Here is a 10,817-nt window from a genome sequence, read left to right as displayed (position 1 = left end):
GTGGTTCCCCATTCCATGAGAATGGCGATATTCCTTTAATCAGGGAATAAGAGTCTTTTTCCTTGGCATTGTGCAAAAGGGTGTACTGATTGGGTTCATCTGGATGTCAAGGGCAAAGAAAGTGAAGAAAAATTGAGATAAATGTGGTTAAAGTCATTTCCAAAGAAACAAGGGAAGGATGGAAAGATCTTCACCATCAGTCTTTACAGGAGATTGCATTCCAAAGGAAATTCTGAACAATTTGTCTATACTGGGAATAGCCAGGCACATTGATGCAGAGCTCCCATCTTAGAAAAGACTAAGATGAGCTTAAAATTGGCATATAGTTCCTGAATTACATGTTTGTAATTATCCTGTAACCTGTATCTTTTCTGTTGTGTGTTACCCTTTTTAGATATGGAAGAAAGCAGCAGTGTTGCCATGTTGGTGCCAGATATTGGAGAGCAAGAAGCTATATTGACTGCTGAAAGTATCATCAGTCCTTCACTGGAAATTGATGAACAAAGAAAACCTAAAACAGATCCATTAATTCATGTTATCCAGAAGTTAAGCAAGATAGTGGAACATGAAAAGTCACAAAAATGTCTTTTAATTGGGAAAAAACGCACACGGTCAAGTGCCACAACATGCTCTCTTGAAACCCAAGAACTCTGTGAGATTCCAGCTAAAGTAACCCAATCACCTGCTGCTGCTATTAGAAGGGCTGAGATGTCACAAACAAATCTTACCGCTGACTCTCCTGCCCAGAATGACGGGAAGGCTATGTCTTACCAGTGCAGCCTTTGTAAGTTTCTGTCATCATCTTTTCCTGTGTTAAAAGATCATATTAAGCAGCATGGTCAGCAGAATGAAGTGATATTGATGTGCTCAGAGTGCCATATCACATCTAAAAGCCAAGAGGAACTTGAAGCTCACGTGGTAAATGACCATGAAAATGATGCCAGTAGTCTCACTCAATCCAAAGCCCAGCAGTGCGTAAGCCCTTCCAACTCCTTATGTCAGAGAACAGTAGAAAGAAATAATGAACCTATTCCCGATGTCCCGGTAAATGCGGACAGTCCGCAAACTCATACTATCCAAACTTCATCTGTGGCAGAAATGGGTAGGAGGAAATGGTATGCGTATGAACAATATGGCATGTATCGATGCTTGTTTTGTAGTTATACTTGTGGCCAGCAGAGGATGTTGAAAACACATGCTTGGAAACATGCTGGAGAAGTTGATTGCTCCTATCCAATCTTTGAAAATGAAAATGAGCCCCTGGGCTTGCTGGATTCTTCAGTGGCTGCCACACCTGGTGGGGTCGATGCAGTCGTCATTGCCATTGGAGACAGTGAACTGAGTATCCACAATGGGCCATCGGTACAAGTGCAGATTTGCAGTTCAGAACAGTTACCATCGTCATCTCCTTTAGAACAGAGTGCAGAAAGGGGAGTACACCTAAGTCAGTCGGTCACCCTTGACGCTAGTGAGGAAGAAATGCTCGAGGTGATTTCGGACGCGGAGGAGAATCTGATTGCTGATAGCCTGCTCTCATCAGCACAGAAAATCATTAGCAGTAGCCCAAATAAAAAAGGTCACGTTAACGTGATAGTGGAGCGATTGCCAGGTGCCGAAGAAACTCTGTCACAGAAACATTTCCTCATGAATGCCGAAATTGAAGAGGGGAAAAACCTGAGCCAGGCAGAAGCCCAGATGGGGTGTGAAGGAACGGATGACGTTTATCACGCCGATAAATGTACCGTTGATATTGGGGGGTTGATCATAGGCTGGAGCAATGCAGAGAAGAAAGACGAGTTGATAAATAAAGGCCTGGCCCCTGATGAGAATGCCCCGCCAGGCCGAAGAAGGACAAATTCAGAGTCTCTTAGACTGCACTCGCTAGCTGCAGAAGCCCTCGTCACGATGCCTATAAGAGCTGCAGAACTTACAAGAGCCAACCTCGGGCACTATGGGGATATAAACCTTTTAGACCCAGATACTGGACAAAGGCAAGTAGATAGTACCTTGGCAGCATATTCAAAAATGATGTCACCGCTTAAAAACTCCCCAGATGGATTAACTAGTTTTAACCAAAGTAACTCTACCTTGGTAGCACTCCCGGAGGGAAGGCAGGAATTGTCAGTCGGGCAAGTTAAGACAGGCATCAGCATGTCCTTACTCACCGTAATTGAAAAATTGAGAGAAAGGACAGACCAGAATGCTTCAGACGATGATATTTTGAAAGAGTTGCAGGACAACGCCCAGTGCCAACCCAACAACGATAGCGGTTTGTCGGGAAGCAGCGTGGTGGAGTACATCCCTAACGCTGAGCGACCCTACCGTTGCCGCCTGTGTCACTACACGAGCGGTAACAAAGGCTACATCAAGCAACATTTGCGAGTCCACCGACAGAGACAGCCTTACCAGTGTCCCATCTGTGAGCACATAGCTGACAATAGCAAAGATTTGGAGAGCCACATGATCAACCACTGTAAAACCAGAATATACCAGTGCAAGCGGTGTGAAGAATCTTTTCATTACAAGGTAAGCCTTGGTTGATGAAATCTTTCAGAGGACCTCAGAATTGTAGAGTCAGGCGGGAACTTTGTAGATCTAATCCAACCACCTTGTTTTATAGATAAGGAAACTGAGTCCCAGATAAGTTTGACACTTTGCCCCGGGGATCCCAGCTAATTAGTGTTGAAGTTGGGACTGAAATCTAGGCCTTCAGAATTTCTGCTGCTGAAATCTTCCCCCTGCCTGCTGCCTCCTCAAACAACCTCTGTGTTTATTAGTGTTCTAGTGCGTATATATATATATTTTTTAAGTGTTGATTTTCAGTTACAAGGGAATGAATGTATAGTGGATTGACATGATACACACATTTGACTTACACAAATTTAACCATGTATCATCAAGGTAAAAAATATGTGTTTTTCATCTTACGTGGCCCCAAAATGCAAGTCATTTGTTTCAGCTGCTACACAGCCAACGGTAATTTGTGTCATTGCAGAAGGAAAAGTGGGCTGTATTGGACTTACTGAAAGGCAGTACAGTGAAAATAGAGCCACAAATACTGTTTTTTACAGCCAGTTTAAAGGACTTCAAAGGGTAATTTTTACTGTGTTTTTCATCTCATGTGCTGACCTTAAAACCAATAGCCTGTATGAAATCATTCTTTTGTAAAGGAAACTTGCATTCATTGATTCCTTGGTTTAGAATTTTTCTTCTTCTGTGGGCCAGGTGACTCTTTGAAAATGTTTTAAAAATGTATCCTAAAGGGCTAACTGGGATGTAGACTTTTTCTCTCAGACTACCCAGAGTTGGGGTCTAGCTGGTGGTAAAAAGGTAACCAGGAATAAAAAAAAGCCTTTGAGTCTGAGATTCAGTGCTGCCTGGTTTGCCCCCATGAAATTCCAAGTAGCACGTCCAAATGAGCTGAAATGCAAGTTCCAGAAGTTTCCAGGAGCTTCTTTTGCTGCTGTGCTCTTGATTCATGGGGGTGAAAGGAGGAGGAGGAGGAGATCACTGGAGGAACAGTTCCAGTTAGGTCTCTCTAACACACTTAGTTGATAATTAAAGGCAAATATTAGGATTCCAGTGATTACTTACGCGGATTTATTTTTGTGCAAGTGCAGCATTATTCCGAACACTGCTTTTTTCTCCTCTGGGCCTGCAGCAAGCAGGTCAGTAAGCATGCGTGTGCCATGCACAAACACCACCTATGACAGCAGTGACTTCTTTTTGGAGAATATGAAAGAGGAACTGCCTTTTTGAAGAGTTGATGATTTATCTAATGTATTTGTTTCTATAAATTGTCAAATATATCAATTCATCAGATTTGATTTTTAAATACTGGTAATATATTCTAGGTACTAGGCCATGAAAGCAATAAACCCTTTCTACAGCCTCCTAGTAATTGGATATGTGTATTTACTGAAAATTATATATTCTCTCCATTTTTTAGAGTCAACTGAGGAATCATGAGAGGGAACAACACAGTCCTCCCGATACCGCGTCAGTAGCAACTTCTAACGAGTCAGGAATTGCCAGTGATACAACCGATGGAAAGTGTGTTCAGGAAGGTATCTATGTGTTAATATTTTTTTATACAGGCTGCAATGACTAGCATACGAAGTAAAAATGCCCTTAGTTGTCCTGTGGGTTATTTTCAGGACTAAAGTGTATGAGTTCTCCCCTATTTTTACATTATGGATGTGAGTGAATCTTATCTTTGTTTCTGAGGAAATGCCGAGTGCTAAATGAAGTAAATTATTGCTAGTTCCTGGGTAAGAAACACTAGGTTAGTAAGGAAGGACTCAGCTTCAGCTGTGTAGGTAGATAGTACAGTTGAAATTTATGTTGTCCTGTGCGAGCCCAGCTACAGCATAGACCCCTGGAAGGTGCCGTACCAGCAAGCAGGAGAAGCTGCAACAGAGAAAGAAAACCTCCTCTCCCTCTCTCGGTCCCAATTGACCTACTGAGAATATAGCTTTTGCAGATGGTGGGCCCCCACCTCAAACTTTAACTGAGGCCTCCTGCTGTGATCTTATTCTTATCCAAGTATGACTGCCAGATTTCATCTGCATTATTTTAAAAAACACACACACACGATCTTTTTATGTACTAGTTAGGTACCAGTCGGCCGAGTTTCTGGTAATAGGAATATTAGAATCAAAAGATTTAATTAGAGTTCCATGAAAAGGCGGATGCCACATCCGGAGAATTGGGGATAAAGTGTACTAAGCTGTGCTTCCTTGCTTCGGCTCACTTAAATTGATATACTTTAAATGTCTCAAGTGGAGCACATCGTGTTTATGGGAAATAAAACATATTGGGGTGACTTTCCTTTTTAGATTTGCTAAGAATTAAAGTTAGAAACGACTACAGAGTGAAATGTTTTACCATAATGTTTCATTAAATTATACCCCAGAAAGCATAACTGATTCTAGAATGTTTCTGAAAGAACTGATTTTGACACCACTGTAGCACCAAAATTCCCTTGTCAAACAGATGTCATCCCTGTAAAACTATCCAAAACAAAAGGAGTTTATGACATGGCATCTGTTTCTGCGATAGATGGCTGAGCTAAAACAGTTTTGTTTCCTCTTTACAAAATAGCCCTAAATGCCTCCTTTTATTTTAATTCATTATGTTTCCATAGCCCCTTTAAAGGAGACATTAAAACATTTGATATGATTGGACCGTAAATCCCTAATGAAGGAATAAAGTACGTACTACTCAGTGGCACCACCTGCAGTTAATTCCAGTGCTGGAATATGGCTTTCCTAGCACCAGCTTAACAAAAATTTTTGACTTCAAAAGTCAAAAATAAAACTGTCTCAATGAGTTAACAGATTAAAATTCACAATTTTAATAAAAAGATTAAAATGTCAACTCAAAATTAAACCATTTCCAGCTCCACAGTACTAGTGTCTATTCACCATATTCCATTTTGCAGCTTCTTTTCTTTGTGGATTGTACTTTTTTCTTAGGGATAAATGTACGGATTTTAAACTGCTTGCGGTGCCTTTTTTCACCCCACATGGCTCCATTTGCTTTTTTCTGTCACGGCATTAACAGTTCAGATGACTGTCTTCCTTCCTACTTACACGTGGATGGGTACTTTATTAATTCAATATTCGATAGTTTGAAATCTGGTTGTCAGGCCAAAGAACAAATTTTTAGCTTGCAAAGAAGGTAATAATAATTTATGTTTTGTTAAAACGTCTTTAACCATTTAGTAAATTTATTAAAATAGAAGAGAGATGTGTGCCTCTGTGGTCCCTGTTTCTGCCCATTATGATAGCACAGATACCTTAGGGTGTGTTTGCAACTTAGAGATCGGGTATAATTGTGCGTCAGACATCCATTCGGCCAACAGGCATGGCATTCCTGTGTTGAGCTGGATACTGAGCTGTGTACTGGGAGTACAATGAAGGGTGTCACTGCCCTTGAGGAACCCAGCTCCGTGAAGAAAACAACTGGACTGATGGGGACAACGGCCAACACCACAGGTGCTCTGACAGAACCGTGGGCAAAGCACTTTCATAGGGTCTTTCTTTATGAAATTCAATTAAATTGTTTTTTATTGGAAACCTGTAATTTACCAAGCCCTGGGGATTCAGTATAAACAAAACAAGCACATCCTTGCCCTCAGGGAATGTACAGCTTAGTGACAGGGCAGAGACTTTACCCAGACATGCCGGTAATGTGCAGACTTGGGTGAAGGAAAAATGCAGGACTTGCTAAACCACAGCGCGAGGTTCTAGTATTTCCATCTTGTAGGTGAGAAAACTGAGACCCCAAGAGGCAACATAATTTACCCATGATCATACTGGTAGTAAGTGGCAGAGCAAGGACTAAGCCCAAGTTTTTGAACTTTAAATCCAATATTCTTTCCATTGGAAACAGTTGCGTGAAGTAGCACAGGCTCTCATCCGTGCTATATTAAGTTTTTCCATCTGTCAGTTTTATTAGTTGTCATTGATCTGTAATATTTCTCACACAAAACCATTATCCAATATTTCACACTTCATTTTTTCAGGATTTTTTTAAAACTGTATTTGGAACAGTGCCATTTGTAATCAAGTCCAAGTTTTTAACCTACCAATTAAGAGTAATACTTAGATTATAATTATGATTAGTGTGTATATTAATGTTGTAGATTTATACCAGGAAATTAGGACATTTTGTTCTGCCTGGCAGTAGTTATTAGCAAAAGAAAGTTTCAATTTTAGAAAGCTTAAATTTAACTTAAGGATTTTCTTTGTTGAAATTTCAGCGTGGGTTTTCTTTTGTACCATTAATTTTTCTTTGGCGCACTATGTACTAGTGTTCCACCTGAGCTTTCTTCCTGCCAAGGGACACAGCTCTTCCTGCTCTGCTTACTCTTGAGCCTCCAAGCTTGCTTTGTGTCTGAACGTGAAGCAGTCAGGTGTGAGTAGCCTGTGGACCGTATGCTGACAGAGAGCAAATGAAGCCTTGAATGTCTTCAGGAAACACTTTGATATGATCAGATCATTCAACTTGTATTGTCGCAAGCCCAGCCCGACTTTAATTACCCAGCCTTCTTGTTGCAGAGCGAGTTTAGTAGCATGGCCTATTTGCATTGGATCTCTGTTTCCTGCATTTCAGGGAGCTACATATTCATGTTAGTCGTAACCTTTGTCTCTGTATCCTGTCAGTTTACTAGATAGAATTACACTACATTATATAGCACTTAATAATTTGCAGGTGCTTTTTCTTCCGTGGTGCAGTTGGCTGACATTTAGTTGTAAAGAAAGAAAACCCACAGGGTGAGAAAGCTTTAGGCTTTTTATATTGAGTTTGTCATATATGCTTCATAGCCACACTTTATAATATTGGATTATAGTATTAAATTACAGCTTGTTGGAGAATCACTGTTTCCTTAAGACAATATATCCAATATTGATTAGAGTAGCACCTATTTGTTGATACAGATCAACAGCATGTCTCTGGTTAATGTAGCTGCTACATTGTCAGCAGGAAGCAAGTTCATTATAATTTAGAATTTTGTATAAGGTTATGCAGAAACTAACCCAAACTATCTAGGTTTATAGGTTAGAGATGATACTCAGTTTATATCAACTGATGCAGGAGAACCTGTAAAACCACTTCAAACTTGTTAAATTTAAACAGTGAGAAAGCCTTGATTGGAATGTTACTACTACTGTGTGGTATAAATATTCATTTATAATGGAATGTAAATGCTGTCATTTAAATCTTATCAAAACATGCTGCTAAAACTCTGAAATACTTTGTCTAGGGAATAAGTCTTCAGTCCAGAAACAGTATAGATGTGATGTGTGTGACTATACAAGTACCACATATGTTGGTGTGAGAAACCACAGACGAATCCATAATTCTGATAAGCCGTACAGGTAAGTGTGAGAATCCTAGAATTTTAATACTTGCATTAAAATATTTTGTAGTAATGAAATAAAATAGAAATAATCAAAAATTCATAGCACTTACTGAAACACAGGTTAAGAACCAAGAAACTTTTACTGGTTTTATAAGCTTGTTTACCTCGTTAAGGAACATGAACTTTAAGTTTGAGTCTTGGGACAATAGAGCTTTTGTCTAGTTAAAATATAGGAAGATGCTTTATCTATCAGATTTATGTTTTCGTTTCATTTGGATATAAATTATCATGGTAATTTTCAGTGCTTTGGAGTACATTTCAGTAATTTGGCTGTTAGGTACTCAGTATTCCAGCAAAAGATCCTTGAAACTGAAAGGCAATAAAATTTTCTATGAAAAATTCCAGTTTTGAAAATTAAGCTATTGTGTGTAGAATAAGGTCGTTTAGTTTGATTTTTCACAAGAGCAAATTCAAATATGTATTTTCAGAAAACAAGTATTGTCAGTGAATTAAGGTAGGCCTTAAACAGATCATTATTTCTTAAATGAACTTTGCCTCTTGAGAATAAACTATTTGTGGTTTATGTACAGTAAAGGTGCAAAGAGTTTGTCCAGCTGCCACAGAGCAGTTTGTTCTCCCTGCAGCCATGGTGGAACATCAGGGTCCGCACAGCGCTAACCCATCACCATGACTGACAGTGGTAGGCCCACGGGCACCAATTCTTTTAACCCTCTTGGCAAAACTTGTTTCACGTTTTAATTCTCTCTCTGAGTTTTATAAGCATGACACAAGTGAGTGTGTGAAAGTTATTCTATTAATCTAAATGAAAACCTGACAGACTGTGTCAAAAAGGTCATTATTTGAATCTGTAGTGTGGCACTCTCTATATATATGGTTTTAAATACCTAATATGTGCTTAATTTGCTAACCAGCAGACTCATTTATAATTACTCTTCAGATAGTGCCTGTTTGCAAAGTCTGTGGAAGATATTTGAACTTACCTCGGTGTCTATTTTTATTTCAAATGTTTTCAAAACTAGAATTCTGAAGAAAGATTTTTGCCCCAGAGTACAATGAAGACCATTATTAACAGTAACTCAGTGCCATAAAATTCTAGATAAGGAATGATAGGTGAGATCAACATGTATCCATTCATAATTTACCCTGGGAAATGTCTAGAAGAACATGATGGAAACGGGACATTAGTTTGCCTGATAGGAGGAAAAAGCTTTGTGTCAAATTCATGTGATTCGGGCAAGAATAAAATAACATTTTCTGAATGTAGAGTTATTCTGTTCTTTCATTTATTGAGAAATATTTATTGAACAAATACTACGTTCCAGGGGCTGTGCTAAGTCCTTGAACTACAGTCATAATAAAAAAGGCCTCATCTTTGCCATGATGGAGTTTGTAGACAATAAACAAGTGAACTGTAAAATGCATGATCATGATAAATTTATGAGAGGTTAATGATTGATTCTGGTTCTGCAGAGGAGAGTTTCACATCTACCTGAATAGATTAGTGTTACAGCTTAAAGATTCATTTTGGTAGCTTTCAGTGTCTTAGGGATGTTTTCTTATGTTCTTAAAATATTCACAGACTCATAGAATTGGTTGCAGTTATCCTAGGATCTTCCTACCAGTAGGCAACATCCTACAAGAATCCTCTTCATGTAACATCTGAGAAGTCTGTTACAGTTTTCCAAATTTATTCACACCCCTCTTTGTCAGTGGTTTTGGCCTGAGTGTTTATGTCTTAGAAGAAATGTGCCTTCCTCCAAGTAACTATTACCAGGTTTTTCTCGTAAGTCTTATTTTCTAATCTTGTGACTTCCCTTTTCACCCTCTTTAAATAGATATTTATTTTCATGGGATTTGCACTCTGCAGAGTATTATGGATTAATGTGTTCTATTCCAATATGTTTCTAGGACTTTCTCTTCATTGTCACATACTGTTTGCCTTAAGCTGAGCTACTAAGCGTAGCCTTCTTAATGTCTGATTTAATGTAAGGATTGCAGTAGTTTTTCTGGTTTATTCCATATCTGCTTCATTCAGTTTTGTAGCCTGGTGCACTTATGGTCAGAGTTAGGGCTTGTTTTCTCAGATTCCTTACCCTGTGCATTTTGGATTTTCCCTAAATTTTAAGAAACATGCTCACAAGTAGCAGTGATAAATTTCTTACAGAGCAAGAAAGAATGTGTTGTTGCACAACTTCTAGACTTTGCACAAGGGTACGAAAGGTTTATCGTGTACTTCAATATGCCTGTTATGTAATATAATAGATTTTATACAGTAGCAATACCTGTTCCTTTGCTTGTCATGCTGCCATTCCAGTCCTTCACTGGCCCCATCTATGCGTCTGGGCAGCACAGCTTCATATGGGCCTGGCTGGGGACAGATAATCCTGGGATTGAACCTGAGCTCTCACACCTGTGGGGTGTGTGAACTCGAACAAACTGTTTCACCTCTCTGTGCTTGGTTTTGTCATTTATAGAATGAGGATGTTGAGGGTTGTGAGGATTAAATGCAATACCGTGTAAGGTACTAGCGCATAATAAGCAGGCAGTAAAGGGTAGCTGTCTAATAGTTACTGGGCCCAGCTTTTATTCTCATCCCTTCTCAACGATTCATTGTCTAACAAAAAAAGGAGAGAGAGAAGAAAAGGCTGTTGACCTCTCATCATTTGGGAAACGAAGAATAATTCTGTTCCTGAGTAGGCAGGCACCACCTACTTTACAAGAGAGATGCTGTGCCCCATACTGTCAGTGCTGAGGTCCCCATGCCATGTCTGGCTGCTTTAAAGGCAGTGTCTTGCCGGGCGCAGTGGCTCACGCCTGTAATCCTAGCACTCTGGGAGGCCGAGGCGAGCGGATTGTTTGAGCTCAGGAGTTCGAAACCAGCCTGAGCAAGAGCGAGACCCCGTCTCTACTAAAAATAGAAAAGAAA

At 39.6% G+C, this 10,817-nt stretch overlaps 1 protein-coding gene across 1 annotated transcript in view; it reads left to right on the top strand.

Annotated features, from left to right (window-relative positions):
• The first annotated feature begins 396 nt into the window (after positions 1–396).
• ZNF507 (zinc finger protein 507) overlaps positions 397–10,817 on the top strand; it is a 22,940-nt gene continuing 12,519 nt past the window's right edge. The window contains exons 1-3 of the mRNA XM_012647021.1: positions 397–2,526; positions 3,950–4,067; positions 7,772–7,886. Coding sequence (XP_012502475.1) covers positions 397–2,526; positions 3,950–4,067; positions 7,772–7,886 — 2,363 coding nt within the window. The remainder of the gene's footprint in view (positions 2,527–3,949; positions 4,068–7,771; positions 7,887–10,817) is intronic.

This window comes from Propithecus coquereli, unplaced genomic scaffold (genome assembly GCF_000956105.1).
Source record: "Propithecus coquereli isolate 6110/MARCELLA unplaced genomic scaffold, Pcoq_1.0 Scaffold254, whole genome shotgun sequence".
Classification (NCBI taxonomy): domain Eukaryota; kingdom Metazoa; phylum Chordata; class Mammalia; order Primates; family Indriidae; genus Propithecus; species Propithecus coquereli.
Note: the sequence above shows the minus strand (reverse complement) of the source record. Positions and strands in the feature narration are given on the sequence as shown.